At 45.9% G+C, this 21,545-nt stretch overlaps 1 protein-coding gene across 1 annotated transcript in view; it reads right to left on the reverse strand.

Moving 5' to 3' along the window:
- Nucleotides 1-21,545, reverse strand: part of SARDH (sarcosine dehydrogenase) — a gene marked incomplete in the record, with an annotated part of 58,648 nt that overhangs the window by 1,017 nt on the left and 36,086 nt on the right. The window contains 3 exon segments of the mRNA XM_056539862.1: nucleotides 7,529-7,664; nucleotides 9,485-9,653; nucleotides 15,318-15,480. Of these exon segments, the coding sequence (XP_056395837.1) occupies nucleotides 7,529-7,664; nucleotides 9,485-9,653; nucleotides 15,318-15,480 (468 nt within the window).

The raw sequence follows: 21,545 nt of genomic DNA on the forward strand, positions 1-21,545 counted from the left end.
TGGTGTCCCGTGGGCTGCAGATCTCCTCGGGCATGGATGCTGCTCTTGTGTTGGGCCCACTGTGAAAATGTCTGCCATGTTTGGTATGTTCCAACACACTATAATTACTGTATTCACTGTGTATTATGTTATTTATGTACTGTGCCTTTAAGATGTAAAGATGCAGTGTTAACCAGGAGACCCTGTTTGCCCAATGGGAACCCCTAAATTCTAAGGTATATAGTGTAGAGGGGTTGCCCCAGTCCAATTCTGGTCTAAGTTCAGCCTAGCTCTTGTGCTGAGCTCCGGTGTGGAAAGGAGGAGGAAGTCGTGAGGAGAGAATCCGGAGGGAAGCCTAAAAAAAATATCTTCTCAAGTCGACCCCACTATTCTGCAAGTGTCCCCCCCCCCCCGTACAGCGGTGAGTCAAGCCCTGGCGGTGATAGTAATAGGACCTTGTCAGAACCCTAGTGAGCATGGGATCTCTTCAAGTCACAATTCTAAAGTCTTTATCAATCAAGTGGGTAAAAAGCACCATAAGTCCCAGTAAGGCAACATGGCTCCTAAAGGATTACACTGCATCCCTTCTACTCTGCTCCGTACTGTGTGTAATACCATCTGCACCTGCTCAGTGAAAGGCAGTTATCCGTAACCTGACGTCAGTGTGTTTATTACCCCCCGTGTCTGGCCCAGGAGAAGCTGTCTCCACCTCGGACCGTGTATAGGCTAACGGTGCACTGGCGTCACGAAGTGATAAGAATTCCCTGCACCCCAGTGTCACCACAAATTCATAGCCCCTTCAACCTCTTAGTCACACACCCCTGAGTGTAGCAGTCACACCCCTTTCTGAAATTAAGTTTCCGCCCATCTGACTATTCAGGGAAAAGTGAGAATAGTCTAATAGTAAAATCCCTAAATCTCAGAAAGCGTCGACATAGCAACAAAATAATGACAGTAAATTAGGGCACCCCAGGCTACAGATGGGATAAAACTCCACTCTTTTATTCTGATCACCGCTCCTCTTTATCTCATCCTGAACCCATAATTTTATGGGGCCAGACAACCCTTTGTGTGCCAGAAATTCTGTGGGGCTGGGTGACAGGCGCACCCAACTTGTTAACCCTCGAGACCAGTCATGGTTAGGATCTTGGTACATGCCATGTAATAGCGGGCAGACACGGGACTGCCATGCATAGAGTTGTTTCTGTTTCAGTGCGGCCTAATCTGATGTGACAGCTTCACATTACGTCTCATACTTCTTAAGTGGGTTCTTTCTGCCAGATTTAGGAAGACCGACATTGGGCAGAATGTGCCGCTACTTCAGCTTTATAGGTAGAATAAAATCCCGGGACACGCAGGCCGCTCCTGAGCACCGAGCCCATCACCCCCCCAGGTCTTGATGATCTGACCACATTTTACGAGACTGAAAACCGGCGAACCAGCGTGGCGTTATATCGTTCTCCAGAGTGCCGCGCCAGCTGGAAGCGGGTTGTAAAATAGCTCGTTAGTTAACGAATGGCACATAAAACAGCTGGTATGGAAGAGAAGTGCCGCCGCTTTATACTGTGCCAGATTAATTTTACCGATAAGTGACAGTGCGGATTGTGCGTCATGGGTCTTGAGAGCATCTGGGAGATGAATGGTAGAGGTTGTGCCCCCTTTCCTTAATTGGTTTTTCGTGGGTAATTGGGGAAAGCCGTCATCTTTGAGGAGGTTAAAGATGAGCCGATAGACTGATCAATACGCCGGACCAATTTATATGATGGACTGCACCATTATATTAATAGGGGTCGAGTCTTCGGAATAACGTGGTCAGCGGCTTATTACTGTGAAGTCCTGAATAAGGATATAAAAAGGGCCAGGAAAAGTCAGGGGGGCATTGTCCCAGCGATCGTGGGGGGGGGGGTCCCAGCAGTCGAACCCCCTGCGATCATCAGATACATTTCTAAGCACTGGACATCTTCTTTAAAGGAGTACTGCAGCCATAGACAACTTATCCCCTATAAGTGTCTAATCGTGGGGGTGTCCAACCGCTGGGACAACAAACCCCCCCGCCAGCAATCTCTGCATCTCCACTGCATCTCCACTGCATCTTCTGCTTATCGAAGAATCTTTACTGCAAGCTGTAAAGTAAGACAGGTTTCAGAGTGCAACCTATTGTGCTGACATCTAGTGGCCAATGTGAAAAGTACAATATTTCATCATTTTTACAGAAAAAAAAAAAAATGTATATATATCTATATATATATATGTATATATATCATACAACCAAAGAATAAGTTGGCCAGCACTATTGATTCCAGACTATTATATGGACCTGGCTTACAGGTGCAGGCTGCTGGGCTAAATATACAGCAACAGGAGAATACAGCAGCACACTGCTAGCAGTGTGCTGCTGTATTCTCTTGTTGCTATATATATATATATATATATATATATATATATATATTATAAAAATGTTTCTATTATTTTTAAATAGTGAAAGTATTCCATATTTCTGCAAAGCGAATACTTCATTAATGACCCGTAAGGCAGTGTTTAACCTTGTATAACACACAGCTTAAATAAAACACCTGCGAAGTGTAACAGGAGGTGATAAGAAAATAACCCAATTAAAGCTTATTTTTACTCCAGCGGTAAATACACGGCTCTGGGGAGCGACAAGTGATATTTGGTTACTTCCATCTCCCGCATCAGTATCTCCAAGTCTTTCCACTAATGTCAATCACTATACCTGCCCCCTTACTCGGGGCCTAAAATAGAGGATTTAAAGAGTGGTTCAGTAAATGGCGCACGGTGCCGAGTTTTGGGCTAAAAATAGACAGCTGCTGATGTCACGTATAGAGGAAAACACGGTAATGTGCGCTCATTGGCGCTGCGGAGGAATTCATGTCGATTTACAAGATTGTTCTAATGGGCTCGGTTCCTCAAGTGTCTCCTAGTCCCCGGGATTAACCCTACCAGTGCTGGCGGCAAGCTACAGAAGAGTTTCAAAATAATTTCTAAACGTGCGCTATGGCACCTATAGAAAACAGGAGGCCCCCATAGGCCATAGGTAAGGTGCCAGGTTTTGCCACCAATGACAGATGTGGTTACTTTTACACCAGCGTATTTTGCGTCAGTTTTTCAAGCAGACTGTAATATGGAGCTAAATAGTCATTTATAGGTCTATTCACATGGGCGTATTAAATTGGCGCTTTTTTAATGCGAAACGCAAGTGCTACTTTCATGCGTTTTGCAGTCGAATACACTCATTAAAAGTCTACGGCCGTGTTTCCCAACCAGGGTGCCTCCAGCTGTTGCAAAACTACAACTCCCAGCATGTCCGGACAGCCGAAGGCTGTCCGGGCATGCTGGTAGTTGTAGTTTTGCAACAGCTGGAAGCACCCTGGTTTGGAAACACTGTTCTATGGAGAGGGATTAAAATACGGATGCATCCATATTTCGGCTGTCTTTTGCCAATGTTCCACCCCTATCACTATCAATGAGACTGGTCTATGGAGAAGAGTCCTGAAAAGTTTCTCTCTACCCAATAACAAGTGGGACAAGACCACCCCCCTCTATGCAAGGACCCGAAAGCAACCCCATGGTCTGCCTCTATTGTACATACCCTCTATACTTACAATGTGAAACCTCCCTCCGCCAGTCATTCCATTGTGTAATTTGTTTTCGCACCCATTGGTCCAGATTTCAATGGATTTTTTAAAGCTGGTTTCTGATTGGTCAGAGGTTCTAAAAAGGGGTTTTCTGTGCTTAAAGGAAAACTGTCAACTTGTTCCCCCTGCACTAACCAGTAGTACTGACTGGTAGTGCGGGGGATGCTGATCAGTTTGATGCCTACTGTGTCCAGATCCGCCCGGTCCGGTGGAAAACTTTTTTTTTTTTTTTAAATGATCTGGTGCTGGAAAATTTAACAGATTTATAAATTACTTCTTTTAAAAAATCTTAACCCTTCCAGTACTTATTAGCTTCTGAATACTACAGAGGAAATTCTTTTCTTTTTGGAACACAGAGCTCTCTGCTGACATCATGACCACTGTGCTCTCTGCTGACATCTCTGGCCATTTTAAGAACTGTCCAGAGCAGCATATGTTTTCTATGGGGATTTTCTCGTACTCTGGACAGTTCTTAAAATGGACAGAGGTGTCAGCAGAAAGCTCAGTGTTCCAAAAATAAAATAATTTCCTCTGTTGTATTCAGCAGCTAACAAGTACTGGAAGGATTAAGATTTTTTTTAATAGAAGTAATTTACAAATCTGTTTAACTTTCTGGCACCAGTTGATTAAAACAATAAATAAATAAAAATAAAAAAGTTTTCCACCGGAGTACCCCTTTAAGTGCTAACTGGCACAGGTGGGGTTACTGGCACTGACGTCACCGCCGCCGTCCGTAGCGCTGCCCAGCTCATCAGTATTCCGCCCCTCCCTCCACCTCTTCTCCCCACTCTGTAATGAAGAGGGAGAGGTGGAGGGAGGGGAGGAATATTGATGAGTTGGGCAGCACTGCGGACGAGCGGCGCTGACGTCAGAGTGCCAGTTACCCCGCCTGTGCCAGTTAGCACTTAACATATTCCGAAAAACTAAGATATCGGCCCGGCAGATCCGGGCACAGTAGGCATCAAACTGATCAGCGTCCCCCGGACTACCAGACAGTACCACTGGTTAGTGCGGGGGGGGGGGGGGGGGGGGGGGGGAGCAAGCTGACAGTTTTCCTTTCATTGATTGATGGCCTGTCTTTGGGACCATCAATGATTGGCGGATGATTGTCACAGCCCTTGCACTACAAGGTGAACAGGGCAGGACGCAGTTGGCTCCATTTACTGTGTAGTGTGGGCGCTGCATAACTCCAACTCAGCTCCCATTTAAAAGAGTACTCCGAGGAAAAATAACTTATCCCCTATCCACAGGATAGGGGATAAGTAGCAGATCGCGGGAGGGGGGTCCGACCGCTGGGGCCCCCTGCGATCCCTGGGTGCTCTCAGTGAGGAGCACGTGTCATCTACCGGTAGACGGCACGCACTCCATTCTATCCTATGGGAGCGCCGTTGATGCTCGAGAGCTGTACTAGGGTCTTTTTGACACTCCCATAGGAATGAATGGAGCGGGTGTCGGCTGCAGCACCCGCTCCTCACTGAGCTCCGGGTCCAGATCCTGTGGATAGGGGATAAGTTATTTTTCACCGGAGATCTCCTTTCAGTGAACAGGAGCTAAGCGGCAGTAACCAGACCTGGCAACTGCGCAGTGAGCAGAGCCAAAGGCAGAGCTGCCCTGTTCCCTTTATAGGTCTGGTGTGGCAGCGGTGACGAACAACTGGTCGGCGGGGGTGCAAGTGCCGGCACTTCGCCAATCACAGATTAATAGCTTGTTCCAAGAATAGGTCATCAATTATTTAAGCCCAGAAAAACCTTTAGAAAAACTTTTGATATGTCCTAGAGCAGTGTTACCCAACCAGGGTGCCTCCAGCTGTTGCAAAACTACAACCCCCAGCAAGCCCGGACAGCCTTCGGCTGTCTGGGCATGCTGGGAGTTGTAGTTTTGCAACAGCTGGAGGCACCCTGGTTGGGAAACACTGTCCTAGAGACATGTCAAAAGTTTTGATCAGTGGAGGGGTGTGTACATGAGAAGCAGCACTTTTTCTGGCCGTTATATATAACTTATGTGGTAGCGGGGTGTGTGGTGCAGGGCAAATGTTATTACCCTAGGGGCAGATGGCATTAACCCCTTGTATTTGTGACATCAGGGCGTGGTTTAGCCTATAACCACCCAATGGTATACCGCTGGATCCTGGGCAAGGCACGGGGGCAATAAAGACTCCGATGCCAAGTTACGGACAATGGTAGCTAGAGATGAGCGAACTTACAGTAAATTCGATTCGTCAGCTCCGGTGGGCTGGAAAAGGTGGATACAGTCCTAGGAGACTCTCTCCTAGGAATGTATCCACCTTTTCCAGCCCACAGGAGCACCTGAAGGCTGAACTAATTTACGCAGGAAAAGTCATCAACTGCCGAGCCGAGAAGTTCGTGACAAATCAAATTTACTGTAAGTTCGCTCATCTCTAATGGTAGCTTTACTGAGGGTAGACAGTTGGTAAAGTCTATACAGTTCAGCCAGGGCCCAAGGAGGTGACCAGTGACACAGAGATCTTAAGGGCTTGCTGGGACTTGTAGTAGGACTGGACAATTGAATGCAGACCACGCTGACTTGACAGATGACAGGGACTGACTTGACTCATAAAGCTGTGACTTTATCTTACTTGACTTGATGGCGGCTGCAGGACTGGACTTTGAGGTCTCCAACACTCTGGACACACACACTAGACAAGACTGCACTGGACCTCAGCAGAAGAGAGAGAGAAGCTCCACCCAGGACTTATATGGGGGAGACTAGCAGGGAGCCTATAGGTCACCATTGGGATCACCTGGTCACTGGTACCTCCTGGGTAACAATCACATGACATATCACATGACATAACTCTTAAAGTAACATTACATTTTATAACACTTTACATAGTAAAACATATTTACAATGGGGAAACAAGTGCAGGGGGCCTTGGGGACACTGAAGGAGGCTGCCTGACAGGACAGCAGGAGCACGGGGTAACCCCTCCCGTACTGGGCCACCACACTTATATAAGGTTTTTTTCAGCAGATTTCTGCTCTTAGGCTTCATCTATAATTTCCTTTTCTCCCAGAACTGGTGGTCGCTCCTCCTCTGTACCTTTAAGAGTGAGGAGCAGTGTAAACCAGGTGACCCTGCTGCCCAATGGAAACCCTTAAATTGTCAGGTATATAGTGTAGTGGGGGAGGAGTTGCCCCAGTCTAGCTCCAGAGCTAAAGCTGAGAACTCAGAGGGACGCCTAAGAAAATATCTCTTCTAAAGTCTACCAGCCATTCAGCAAGTGTTCCCCCGTACAGCGGAAAGTCAAGCCCTGGTGGTTAAGGTAATTGGACCTTGTCAGAACCCTAGCCGGCATGGAGAACCTACAGTCTCTTATCTCAAGTCAGTATTATTACAAGTGGGTGAAAAGCACTTCAAGTCCCAGCAAGGCAACAGGGCTCCCAAAGGGTTACACTGCATCCCTTCCACTCTACTCTGTACGGTGTGTAATACCATCTGCACCCTGCTCTTTAAAAGGCAGTTATCCATAACCCGATGTCGGTGTGTTTCTTTACTCCCGTGTCTGGCCCAGGAGAAGCGGTCTCCACCTCAGACCGCGTATCGGCTAACAGTGCCCTGGCGTCACAAAGTAATCACTTTGTCCCGTGATTGCACCCCCGTGTCACCACAGACTTATGTTGGTTTGTCTTGCAAACATGGGACAAGCTGAGCTGATTTTCAGAGTGGAATAAAGTCTCACAGAAGGGGGAGAGGGAAGAAGTTTAATAACAGGAGAAAGAAGCATTTTTGTCTACAAAGATATATTACAAAGCTTCATATATTCACTTGTACTATTGATCTATGAAAAGTTTGTTCAAATGACAGTGCCTGTAGGCCTCCTTTGATCAAAACTTTTGACATGTCCCTAAGACTTTAATCAATCTAGTACTCACCGGACCTCCATCAGGATTTCTGATATATCCGTACGCAATGGTTTTATTAATCGCAAATCCAAAGTCGGCCCTGCGGATGTGACCCACAGCTACCCCATTCCTCCTAATGGCCTCTAGTCCAAACAGAGGAACCTTCCTGTACAATGTAAGAAAAAAAAAAAACATAATAGAACATTTTGTGTTAATTAAATGGGGTTGTACAGGATTAGAAAAGCATGGTTGTCTTTTTACAGAAACGGCGTTCTACAGGTTGTGTGTGGAGTTGCAGCTCAGCCCCATTTTATTCAATAGAGCTGATCTGCAATACCAGTCACAACCCATGGACAGGTGGGGCACTGTTTTTGTAGAAAAGCGGCCAAATAAACTGCATCCGAAACTAATTTAAAAGGGGTAGTCCAGGATTATTGTTCTTCAGCCTTTGAGCCCATGATGCCAAGTAATAATACAGTGACCCCCCGACCTACGATCATTTCAACATATGATGGCCTCTCAGAGGCAGCATCAACATACAATGCTTTTGTATGTCAGGGCCATCGCATAAACGGCTATCCGGCAGCGCTGACTGCTTCAGCTGCCGCCGGATAGCTGTTTACGGTGCCCCGTGTGGTCCGCTGACGATCACTTACCTGTCCTCGGGGCTCCGGCGCGTCCTCTTCGGTATTCCCTGCATCGTCGGCGCTCTTCATCGTTGTCATCACGTCGCTGCGCACGCCGTCCCGTCATCCAATAGGAGTGGCGTGCGTAACGGCGTGATGGCGGCGACGGAGAGCGAGGATGCTGGGGAAGCAGAGGCCTTACCGGAGCGTTGGGGACACCCCGGGGACGCGGCGACAGCGACATCCCGGGCAGCGGTGATGAGCGGTGACAGTCCAGAGCGGCGGGGACAGGCGAGTACAACTTCCTCTACCAGTGGTCTACAACCTGCGGACCTCCAGATGTTGCAAAACTACAACTCCCAGCATGCCCGGACAGCCGTTGGCTGTCCGGGAATGCTGAGCGTTGTAGTTTTGCAACATCTGGAGGTCCGCAGGTTGTAGACCACTGTCCTATACTTTACATTGCACGGATCCCTCAACATGCGCTGGTTTCAACAAACGATGGTCCATTTGGAACGGATTACCATCGTATGTTGAGGGACCACTGTATTGTGTAATATCCTTCTATTACCTCCGATCACCGCTTTGTCCCGTTTTCATGCACAGGACCCCGAGATGCTGTAGTGCAAGTCTTTTTACTTTATTGTTGTCTGAACTTTCCCAGCATTCCACGGGGCCAGAGACAACATGTCATAAGTCACATGGTCTCCAGGGGGTGTGGCTATGCTGCAGTGGGTGGGGGTGAAAAGTATTACTTCATGAAATCCCTTCCACCTGCTGCAGCATAGCCACGCCCCCTTGAGATCATGTGACCTATGACATACAGTAAAATAAAAATACTTTCACCACAGTACTTCCGGGTGCGGGTCCTGTGCATGAAAATGGGACAAAGAGGCGCATTGAGGTAATAAAAGTGGATTACAATGTATTATAACTCGGCATCATGGGCTCAAAGGATGAAGAAAAAAAAATCTCGGAGGACCCCTTTAATTTCTCCACAGTAAGTAGAAGAGCTCACTAGCAGCTCAGAGTATTACAGGAGGAAAATGTGCTGATACTCTGGGATGCCGAAACTTTATATTACTGACTACAGTGATGCATATGACACGGTGATGGAAGGGTGAGTGCTTCCCAACCAGATGAGTGCTTCCCGATTCAGATGAGTGCTTCCCAACCAGTCTGCCTTCAGCTGTTGCAAAACTACAACTCCCAGAATGCCCAAACAATCTTTGGGCATGCTGGGAGTTGTAGTATCGCAACAGCTGTAGGCACACTGGTTGGGAAATGCTGATTTAGACTCTGAAATGTAGATCTAACAACCAGATCCTGTCTCTATATATAAAGACATTGAGACACTCACTCATTAATAGTAAATCCCACCAGACGCTTGTGAACCCCCTCGGACTTCTGCTCCTCCAATGCTTCCCGTCCTAGAAATGGAGTACTGGACTTGAGTTTGCAGGTAAATGCCAGGCCGGCCTCCAGGGGTGTATCATCGGGGCGCAGGTCTGCATGCCAGTGCCGGTAACCTAAAAAGAACACAGACAGATGTAACTATTGGGGACGCAGAGGTAGCAGTTGCAACGGGGCCCCAAGGCACCATTGCCATATAAGAAGACACCAGTAGTATAAATAACACATGGTAGATATGGGCCCTTTATAGATTCTGCATTGGGGCCCGGAAGCTACAAGTTAAGCCTGTGAACACAGATATAAAACATGGCCATTAACAAGATCTCCCCGTGTAGTTCTGGGCTGATTCCTCACCGTTCTCATGATCATTGAAACTCTGCGAGGCGAGATCTTACATGGAGGCCACGACCGAGGGAGATTGACAGATATTCAGTGTTTCTTCCATTTGCAAATATTCGCACCAACTGTTGTAAAACTTCTCCCAAAGCTGCTTGGAGATGGTCTTGTAGCCCATTCCAGCATTGTGTAGGTCCCTGACATCCTTGGAAGGCTTGAAATCTGATTGGTTGACTCTTTGCTTCTGTGGAAGGCAAAAACTGAGATTTGGAGCACTCCCTTTGAGAGTGCTCCTAATCTCAGCTTGTTACTTGCATAAAAGACACCTGGGAGCCAGAAAGCTTGCTGATTGATAGGGGATCAAATACTTATTGCACTGAGTAAAATCCAAATCAATTCATAACTTATTTGAAATGTGATTTTCTGCATTTTGTTGTTGTTATCCTGTGTCTCACTGTTCATATAAACCGACCATTAAATTATAGACCGATCATTTCTTTATCAGTGGGGAAACATAGAAGACCAAATAATTGTTTATGTCACTGTAGGGCCTCATGTACTATAATTCCCCCCTTTGTTTCCCCTTTTCCATGAATTTTTATCCAGGATAAGAAACAACATAGCTGCTTTCTTACAGAAATAGTGCCACGGTTGGCCCCTAGTTTGTGTTTGGTATTGCAGCCCTGTTTTTCTGAAGTGAATTTAGCTGTAATACCACGTGCAACCTAACAATAAATGTGGCGCTGTGTTTGAAAGCCAACATTTATGTCTTCTAATCATGGATAACCCTTTTAACATGCCTGCTAGGTGCAGATTATTATATATTTTTTTGTGTTATTAGGTGGTATCAGCCTGATGTTGGGGCAATTATCACCATCATTAACAGTTCTGTCGATCGTCCACGATTTCCCATGAAACAGAGTGATCATTTAAATGTTTTTCTCCAGTTATTTCGCCATCTGTGACCCCTGTAATGGCCGCCTCCGTGTGACACAGGATCCTCATTATATCCCTACATCTGTTAAATGACAGAAAACCGTCTGATCTGACATAAAAGTGTCACAACTCCGTTCACGGCTCTTATTATTCCACAGAATGAAGATTCCTTCAGCTTCTTATGTCACAGATAAAAAAAAAATGCTTGTCCTACCGCCACCCTTCCCAAGAGAGATAGGGAGGTAGATAATAATAGATTGTCCACAACCGGAAACAGTTTCGGAAACAGGATTAACTTTTACTGAAGATTTTCTGCAAGCTTCAATAACAGAACAGTCTCTATGCATAACAACTGTTTTCCTTGGAGATTGACAAAGGTTGGGACTTTAGCAATTAGAGTCTTTAAGTAATGTGCGCTATTCCACTGGATTTAGGGGATTTAGTTGCGGTCCAGTAGTCACGCTAGCATTAGCGGGGGTAGTTTAGAACTCAAGGTTTTGGTTCAGCTGAGGCCGGTAGGTTTTCAGGCCTAGCATGTCTTTGAAAGTTGCGCAGATCCGTCCTGCTAGTCCGGCATCCACGAGAGCAGCAACCCAAGAGAGCGATAATTGGCTTCAGCTCCCTTATATGGGCAGGGGCTGGACTAGTGCTAATTGGTCCATACTGATGTTAATCACCATTACAAAGGCTTGTGGGTAACACATGACCCAAAGACCTCCAAAGGTCCTCCAACATACCATAGAGGTTATTAACATGGTCACATGACTAAAGGTCCTGCGACGCCAAACAAGGTAAGTACTATACATTATTATAAAATATATTATTATTAAATATATACATGTATTAACATTAGAGAATTTGACTTGAAGAGAGGCGACTAGGGGCTGTCCCACCTGAGGAACCCTACCTGAACGTAGTTACTCTGACTTTGGGGACCTCTACACTAGGTAAGGTATGTAATACGGTACCGGGACACCACACCTATCCAAAGGATAGGGGATAAGATGTTTGATCGCGGGGGTCCCACCACTGAGGACCCCAGCGATCTCCCTTCTGCACCTAGCATTTGTTTAGAGCATCGGGTGCAGAATTGGAGGCTTGTGGCATCACAGCCACGCTCCCTCAATGCAAGTCTATGGGAGGGGGCGTGACACCCTCCCATAGACTTGCATTGAGGGGGCGTGGCCGTGACGTCAGGAGCAGACGGAGCGAAGTTCGCTCCATGCACCGGATGTCTCGGGTGCTGCAGCCGAGATTGCGGGGGTCTCCAGTGGTGGGACCCCCGCGATCAGACATCTTCTCCCCTATCCTTTGGATAGGGGATAAGATATCAATGGGCGGAGTACCCCTTCAATGTCAGTCTTTCTCTCCAATTAAGATTCTTAGAACATGACTGGGAATGTATGCCCAGCCAGAGATCTCTCCAGAAAGAAATATTTAAAAAAAAACTTAATCTCCTTGAGAGATTTGTCTTAAGATGTAGCAATTTATCTCCATTTGCAAATGTCAATATATTTTCATTTCTAATGAGACCTCGACATTCAATTCACTTAGCGAAGGTCTAAGGAAAAGCAGCCTTACTTCTCTTCTTCTATGCTACGTGTCTTTTCTTCGCTAAAATTCATACATGTTTTATGTGAACTTTAAATACAGTCTTCGGAGCGGCGGAGATAACATAATTCAATTTCTAAAGCAGAATCCAGGTGAAGGTTTCCCTACAGACAATGTGACACAGCTCCTGTGATTTATCCGGTTTTTTGGATCTAGAGCTCTTGTTTTCTGTACGTTGTTCAAATAAAGATTTCAAGGGCAACGCCACCCACAAGTGACATTACCATCAACCGCGCCGACAACACAAATAGAATGGCAAATACTTTTACAAGAAAATGGAACTTTATTTTATTAACTTTTCACCCTTCAAGGATGCGCTCACATGTTGTGGCTTCTGCAGGTGGATGGAACCACGCCATTGGCCACCATCACTCTAAGGCCGGGATCACATAGAGGATTCTCCGGACGGAAGTATTCTAGCCAGAGACTCTGAGGGAGCCCTGTGCTGACTGAATTAGTCAGCGCTAGGACCGCGGAGACATTGCTGTCCGCATAGATGGCGATGTATTCCGTGCATTTTTCACCAGCAGAATTATCTCTGTCGTACGTTGCCGACACTAAAATTTTATAGTGTGGACCGTGCAGTGGGATCCTTAAAGGGGTACTCTGCCCCAAAGGATAGATGTCAGTGGGGATAGGGGATAAGTGTCAGCTAGGGCCCCCCCCCCCCCACTATCTCCCGTACGGAGCCACGGCAATCTGCGTGAAAGGGGTGTGTTCAACCACCGCACTAAGTGGTGGCTGACACACCCCTTCAATACAACTCTATGGAAGAGCCAGAGTTCTGCATTCAGCAATCTTCGGCTCTGCCATAGCGCTTCATTGAGGGGGCGTGTAGGCCGCCGCTTCATGCTGTGGTCGACACACGCTATTTGGACATAGAGCCAGGGCTCCGTACGGGAGATCACGAGGGGTGGGGGATGGTTTGCGCGATCTGAAACTTATCCCCTATCCTTAAGAGAGGGGATACGTTTTTTATATCCTGGAGTACTCCTTTAAAAAAAGTGGGTGGGGGTTAGTGCAAACATTGGCGTGGCCTAAGCATCCACTGTATTTACTCCAATTTGTGCCAGAGAGCTGGCGCATGTTGTAGCTAAGAACTATACCAACGCAAAGTGAATGTACCCTTAGGATGGGATCACACATGGCATATATGCAGCGTATTTTATGCTGTGCAAAATCCTGGGAAATACCAGAGACAGGAGTCTTTTCATATAAAAGGAGTCTTTTCTGTTAAAAATGAACATCCAGAGCAAAGATCACATAAGAATACTAGCTGTTAGAGACAGGTACATACACTATGTTATGAACTACACTAACTTTACAGCCCCTGTAGCATAATCAAATAAAAAAAAATCCTGGAATACTCCTTTAATCAATGCGGTCACCGCTATGATGAAGGTTTACATGTAAACTGAAACACGTCGGTGTTTCATTTGGCTTTTATCTTGCACCTTTTATTTGGATTTTTAATGGACTAATTAAAGTTTTAAGGAAGCTGGATCACCCACTTTTCCTGCTATGTACCTGGCAGCAGCCCTGTGTGTGCGGTGTGGTTTGGAGGCAGTCTTGTGCAGTTATGGCTGTGATGTGCTGGGCCTGCCTTGAAATCCCACTGCACACACAGGGCTGCTGCCAGGTAGCCCTCTGTGTCTGCTCATAGGAGAATGTGCAGTGTGAAATACACTAAGTATGCAATGTGTGTGACCTTACCCTTAAATGGGCACTCTCATTAAAACAAATTTTTGCTATTGCACTCCTTATGGTAAATAAAAAATATTTCTAATATACTTTGTTTAAAAACAATAAAGTTTACTATGTTCTATTTGTGCTTAAAAAAGCTCAAGAGCACATTTTCCCCCATCTCATACACAGACATAGGACCGAAGCCCAAACACAGAAAGTGCAGCCTGGAGTGCTGAGGGGTGTGTGTCCAGCCTCATCCAATCATAGCTCCTCTCATACTTAACTGTCATATGCTGTTAGTTGGACACCCCCCCCCCCCCTCAGCACTCCAGGCTGCACTTCCTGTGTTTGGGCTTCGGTCCAAAGTCTGTGTATGAGATGGGGGAAAATGTGCTCTGGAGCTTTTTTTAAAACACAAATGAAACATAGAAAACGTAATTTTTTTTAAACAAAGTATATTAGAAATATTTTTTATTTACCATAGCAAAAATTTGTTTTAATGAGAGTTACCCTTTAAGGTCCCCCCCCCCCTCATAGACTAGGCCATCAATATTTCATTGTTGAGGTCTTATACCCGGCACCCTCACAGATCAGCTGGTATACTGAGAACAATGAAAACTAAATATCATGTCGCTGCATGGAAACCGTCAACAAGTTCCTGATGACAGATCCTGCAGACGTTGGACGCACAATAGCATCTGGGGTGTCAGGGTTATTGGTTCCGGCATCGGAACGTAATGTAAAACTTGTAACAGGGTGCACACCCACCATTTATAGCGTTTCTTACATGGCAGAGAAGTATTTTTTGGGCCGGATAGCTACACTCGGCCCACCAATGGAGCTAGCCAGGAGAAGCGCGGGGTTGGGCACTTCTCTCCCGTCTTGCTTGTTGCTGCACAAGATGGACTCTTTAGTAAGTCTATGGGACCTGTCTTGTGCAGTAACAAGCGAGATGGGGAGAAAAGACCTTATCCGCTAAATTGTCCCGCCTCCTGCTAGCAAGGGCCTAAACAACCAGACCATAAGTGTCCAACCTGCAGCCCCCCAGCTGTTGTAAAACTACGACTCCCAGCATGCCCGGACAGCCGTTGGCTGTCCGGGCATGCTGGGAGTCGTAGTTTTGCAACAGTTGGAGGGCTGCAGGTTGGACACCACAGTTTTTAACCATAGCTAGAGAACCATTGTTCTTCTCACCATCTGGCGAGCCTTACCTTTTTCAATGCTGAGGGAGTCAATGGCTCTGTACCCAGCATTGCCAATTCCATACTTGGCTCCGGCCTCCATGACTGCTCGATATACGGGCACACAGGCCCCCCTGGGCATATGCAGTTCCCAGCCCATCTCTCCTACGAATGACAACCGGATGGCACGTACCTGGGTGGAGACAGGGAAGAGTTAATAAAGAAGAACGTCTAGAATGGATTCTACCTTCTATGTTGATTCCATCAGAGAGGAGGATTGGTTTTACCAAAGGGGCAGCCTGGAGCTAAAGTGCTTTTTTAACGTGGTTAATGCATAAGCTAATGCACCCCTGGCCTTAACTCATCACATCCCCCTATGTATCATGCCTGCTCACCAGTCATTGGCTTAAAGTGCAGCCTCGAATCACATATGGCTGTATTATAACTCAGTGTTCTTTTTAACACATGCACGTTACAGCAAGATGCCAAGTCCCCGACGATCACTCCCGCAATCTCCTATCCGATGCCAAGGACCATCTATTTCTTCCGCCATAGCAGCAGGATGACGATTGCTAGCGATGCCCATTGATATGCACCACCAGCCCTTTAGCACCCCCAAGAGTGGGAATATTCAATGGGTTAACTGTTGGTTGGGGCCTTTCTAAACACACCATAATGAAAACCAGAATGTGTGCCAGCAAACACAGATGTAGCAGAGCTGAATAAATTAAGCTTAGTAAAATCACTGCATAAAATCATCTGTCAGACTAGAGGTTGGTCTAGGGCACTGCCGGTCATAGTGCTTGGACTATTGACTTGGTGCCCGACACTATGAAAAGGCAGCTACAGGGAAAGGAGCAGTATTGCACAGTTTAGTCGGGCACCTTATAGCCATTTGTACACTGTATTATTCCAGAACACTACCATTTGTAGATTGTGTTATTGTAGTATTTTGCCATTTGTACACTGTAGTCTTGCAGTATAATTTGTAGACTGTATTATTGCAGTATACTGCCATTTATAGACTGTATTATTGCAGCATATTGCCATTTGTAGAATTTATCATTGTAGTATACTGCCATTTGAAGACTGTAGCATTGCAGTATACTGCCATTTGTAGAATGAATTATTGCAGTATACTGCCATTTGTAGACTTTAATATTGTAGTATACTGTGATTTGTAGACTGTATTATTGCAGTATGCTGCCATTTGAAGACTGTAGCATTGCAGTATACTGCCATTTGTGGACTGTATTATAGTACTATACTGTGATTTGTAGGCTGTATTATTGCAGTATACTGCCATTTGTAGACTGTATTATAGTACTATACTGTGATTTGTAGACTGTATTATTGCAGTATACTGCCATTTGAAGACTGTAGCATTGCAGTATACTGACATTTGTGGACTGTATTATTGCAGTATACTGTCATTTGCAGACTTATTACTGTAGTATTTTGCCATTTGTAGACTGTAGTTTTGCAGTATACTTCAATTTGTAGACTGTATTATTGTAGTATACTGCGATTTGTAAACTGTATTATTCCAGTATACTGCCATTTATAAACTGTGTTCTTGCAGCATACTGCTATTTGTAGACTGTATTATTGCAGTATACTGCTATTTATACTGTGTTATTGCAGTATACAGTAATTTGTAGACTGTATTATTGCAGTATACTGCCAGTTGTAAACTGTTTTATTGCAGTATACTGCCATTTATAAACTGTGTTATTGCAGTATACTGCTATTTGTAGACTGTAGTTTTGCAGTATACTTCAATTTGTAGACTGTATTATTGTAGTATACTGCGATTTGTAAACTGTATTATTCCAGTATACTGCCATTTATAAACTGTGTTATTGCAGTATACTGCTATTTGTAGACTGTATTATTGCAGTATACTGCTATTTATACTGTGTTATTGCAGTATACAGTAATTTGTAGACTGTATTATTGCAGTATACTGCCAGTTGTAAACTGTTTTATTGCAGTATACTGCCATTTATAAACTGTGTTATTGCAGTATACTGCTATTTGTAGACTGTATTATTGCAGTATACTGCTATTTATACTGTGTTATTGCAGTATACAGTATTTTGTAGACTGTATTATTGCAGTATACTGCCAGTTGTAGACTGTTTTATTGCAGTATACTGCCATTTGTAGACTGTATTATTGCAGTATACTGCTATTTATACTGTTATTGCAGTATACAGTAATTTGTAGACTGTATTATTGCAGTATACTGCCATTTGTAGACTGTATTATTGCAGTATACTGCCAGTTGTAGACTGTATTATTGCAGTATACTGCCATTTGTAGACTGTATAATTGCAGTATACAGCACAGGGCATTTTACGGCCACCCCTGGTCAAAGTGACCTTTTTGCCACAGTATTGTTGTACCTATTACACATAGTGTTGTTCTTTGCACCTTCCAAAACCAAAAAAGATGGCTGCCACTTTTTGCGAGACCGTAAACATCTCCCCCAGCGTCTTCATTAGATGGCTGCCGTTGATGAAGCAGAGAATGATGTTGGAGCTTTGAGCTGCTCTTATTGATTCCTCTTGTGGTTTTTGCCGGCGTGCAGATTAATGAATGACTAGAGCGGCTCCCCTGGGTCTGGTGACAGGCGACCCCATAACATCTGACAGATTCACACATAAATAGATGGAGTTCCTGTCATCATCTCGTTCCTCCAGGAGTTGCCACAACGGAGAAACCTGGACTATTATCTACACTATTTGTCATATTTTAGGGCACGTCTCTGGGGCCCCATATCAATAAAATCTGAGAAGGTTTGAAATCCGAAATAAATACTAGATCAACCAAGTCAAGGAACCAGTCTGAGTAATAAGAGAGATCAATGGGTCCCTATGAGTATAAAAAGCGACTGATAAGTCTCATATGGACGGGAGGAGGAGCGGAGAAGGTGTTCGCTTCTTCTGGAGATACAGGGTCAGTTTTATAGAAAATGGGATTCTGGGTAACAAACAAAGTAGTGCCCCCTGCTCTGTGACTGGCAGATCGCTGTGTGTCTGCTCGTATTGGCGGATTTCCACTACGAGCAGGTACACTGGAGGCACACTGTAGGGTCCATCATCGGCAGATCCACAGCGTAAAATATGCTGCGGATCCGTTCCGTGTAACCCTATCCTGGGGACCCCCACGATCTCTGCTGTGATACCCGTGTCATTCTGTGCGCGGAGCGAACTCCGCTTCGTGCCGATGACTGGTGATGCCGGCCGCCACGCCCCCTTAATTCATGTCTATGGGAGGAAGCGTGATGGCTATGTACTAGCCGTCACTACCCCTCCCATAGACATGAATGGAGGGGGCGTGGCGTGACGTCACGAACACGGAAGCTGCAAGTTTCCGTGTTCCGGACGCCGATGCTGCTGGCCCTGAGATCGCGGGTGTCCCCTTCCCAGCAGTGGGAACCCCCAATCTAACAACATATCCTCTATCCTTTGGATGGGGGGGTATGAGGTTTACAGCGGAGTACCCCGATAAGGATAAAAATGGATGAAAAGTACAAGCACAGTACAGCAGAAGAAGTGAATGCATGATGAGTGAGGGCGGGTGGGCTCAGTGCTTGCCTCGGACACACCCCTTTCTGAGCAGAGGATGTCAGAACGTGTGAGCGGCAAAACAGAGGGATTTGTGAGCCAAATACGGGAGCTAGAAACATTAAGACATGTAAAGCATCTGCATGACCTGGTGAGTAACATATAGAAGCATTATAGAAGCATCTACACTGGAACGTATAGATCGTAAAATACGCTGCGGATCCGTTCCGTGTAACCCTACCCTTAAAGGGGTACTCCATTGTACACATCTTATAAGATGTTAGATCGCGGGGGTCCCGCCGCTGGGAACCCCCACGATCTCTGCTGTGGCACCCCTGTCATTCTGTGCACTCAGCGAACTCCGCTCCGTGCCCGATGACTGGTGATGCCGGCCGCCACGCCCCCTCCATTCATGTCTATGGGAGGAAGTGTGATGGCTATGTACTAGCCGTCACCCCCCCCCCCCCTCCCATAGACATGAATGGAGGGGGCGTGGCGTGAAGTCACGAACACGGAAGCTGCAAGTTTCCGTGTTCCGGACGCCGATGCTGCCGGCCCTGAGATCGCGGGTGTCCCCTCCCCAGCAGTGGGAACCCCCGATCTAACAACTTATCCTCTATCCTTTGGATGGGGGGGGGGTAAGATGTTTACAGCAGAGTACCCCGATAAGGATAAAAATGGATGAAAAGTACAAGCACAGCAGAAGAAGTGAATGCATGGTGAGTGAGGGTGGGCTCAGTGCTTGCCTCATACACAGACCCCTTTATCAGCAGAGGATGTCAGAACGTGTGAGCAGCTGAACAGAGAGATTTGTGAGCCAAATACGGGAGCTAGACACATAAAAAAGACATGTAAAGAATCTGCATGACCATTGTGAGTATCATATAGAAGCATCTACACTGGAATGTAAAGATCTAAGGCAAAGATTCCCAACCAGGGTGCCTCCAGCTATTGCAAAACTACAACTCCCAGCATGCTGGGAGTTGTAGTTTTGCAACAGCCAAGGAGACACCATGAGGAGTTAAGGAATTTCTCGCTACCAGCAGAGTTAAATGAAGTACAAAACGCAGGAATCCTTCACGGTGTGTGATAGAAGGCGGCGTACATCGCGGATGATGTTCACGTAACCCCTCACTTGTCTCCCGGTCCTGCGGATTGTGTCAGAAGCGTACTTTATGAAGCTCTTCTGCACACAAGGCTGTGTGCCGGGCAAAGCCAGGAGCTCTTTTCTCCATTATACTATTAGATCAGTCAGGCAAGGAGATAGATGGAAGGATATAGCTGGGGAGGATCGGGAGTCTATTTGGGTTACAAAAGGGAAGCTTTTAACAAAGCACAGCAGCTGGGAGAGGGGGGGGGGGGGGGGTCACTGAGCAATTCCAAGCACCTGCAGACCCAGAATAGCAATGAACAGGAAAAAGTAGGGTGTAGCGCTCAACCGGCTAACTAGTACTGAGTTGAAGCGTACCTGTTGCTTATCAAACTTTTGGCACGTCAAAAGCTTTTATCGGTCGGGGTCTCAGTACATCTGGAGGGCCACGGTTTGGAGGGCCACGGTTTGGAGGGCCACGGTTTGGTACCAGAAAGTTATACGGATTTGGAAATTACTTCTGTTTAAAAATATTAGGCTAGGCTCAGACTACGGAATTTCCGCCTGCAATTCCGCTTTGAAATTGCAGGCGGAAATTCCGCTTGCTAAAATGTATATAGTGTAATGAATGGGTTTTTCGTTCACAAATTCACACTTCGGAATTTGTGAAGCGGAATTTGTGAACGGAAAATCAGTTTGGAAATTTCTGCCTGAAGAATGGGGTTGCTCTTTCTTCCGGCGGAAATACTCACGGAACACATTGCAGTCTATTGGAGACTGCAGTGTCCGCGCGGTCCTAGCGCCGACTGATTCACTCGGAATCTCCGGGCAGAAATTTTCTGCCCGGAGATTCCGTAGTCTGAATCTAGCCTTAATCCTTCCAGTACTTATCAGCTGCTGTATTGCTCCAGAGGAAGTTCTTTTCTTTTTGAATTTCTTTCCAGTCTGACCACAGTGCTCTCTGCTGACACCTCTGTCCATGTCAGGAACTGTCCACAGCAGGAGAAGTTTGCTATGGAAATTTGCTTCTACTCCGGACAGTTCCTGACATGGACAGAGGTGTCAGCAGAGAGCACTGTGGTCAGACTGGAAAGAACTACACAACTACCTCTGTATTATACAGCAGCTGATAAGTACTGGAAGGGTTAAGATTTTGAAATAGAAGTCATTTACAAATCTTTTTAAACTTTCTGGCACCAGTTGATTTGAAAAAAAAATAAAATAAAAATAAAAAATGTTTTCCAGTGGAGTACCCCTTTAAAGAAACCTTTGCTAGGTCACAAGCTCAAAAGTTTGTTGGGTGTCTAAGACACACAACAATCAGAAGAACGAGCGGTGAGAAGTGCACAGTTTGTTGCGAACCGTTGGCTGTCCAGGCATGCTGGAAATTGTAGTTTACCAACATCCCGAAGGCCACAGTTTGGTGAGCACTAGTCTATGTTGGGTGGTTTTCAGGACTCCTCTATGTGGTTCCCTGATTGCTCCAATACACTGAGGATACAATTGCTTTAAATGGGCACTGTCAGAAACACTCCTCTGTGCTCACTCCTGTCTATCAGACTACATCATGAAAACAGAGAGGAGGGGGTTACAGAG

The sequence above is a fragment of the Hyla sarda genome, chromosome 9, assembly GCF_029499605.1.
Source record: "Hyla sarda isolate aHylSar1 chromosome 9, aHylSar1.hap1, whole genome shotgun sequence".
NCBI classification, from domain to species: domain Eukaryota; kingdom Metazoa; phylum Chordata; class Amphibia; order Anura; family Hylidae; genus Hyla; species Hyla sarda.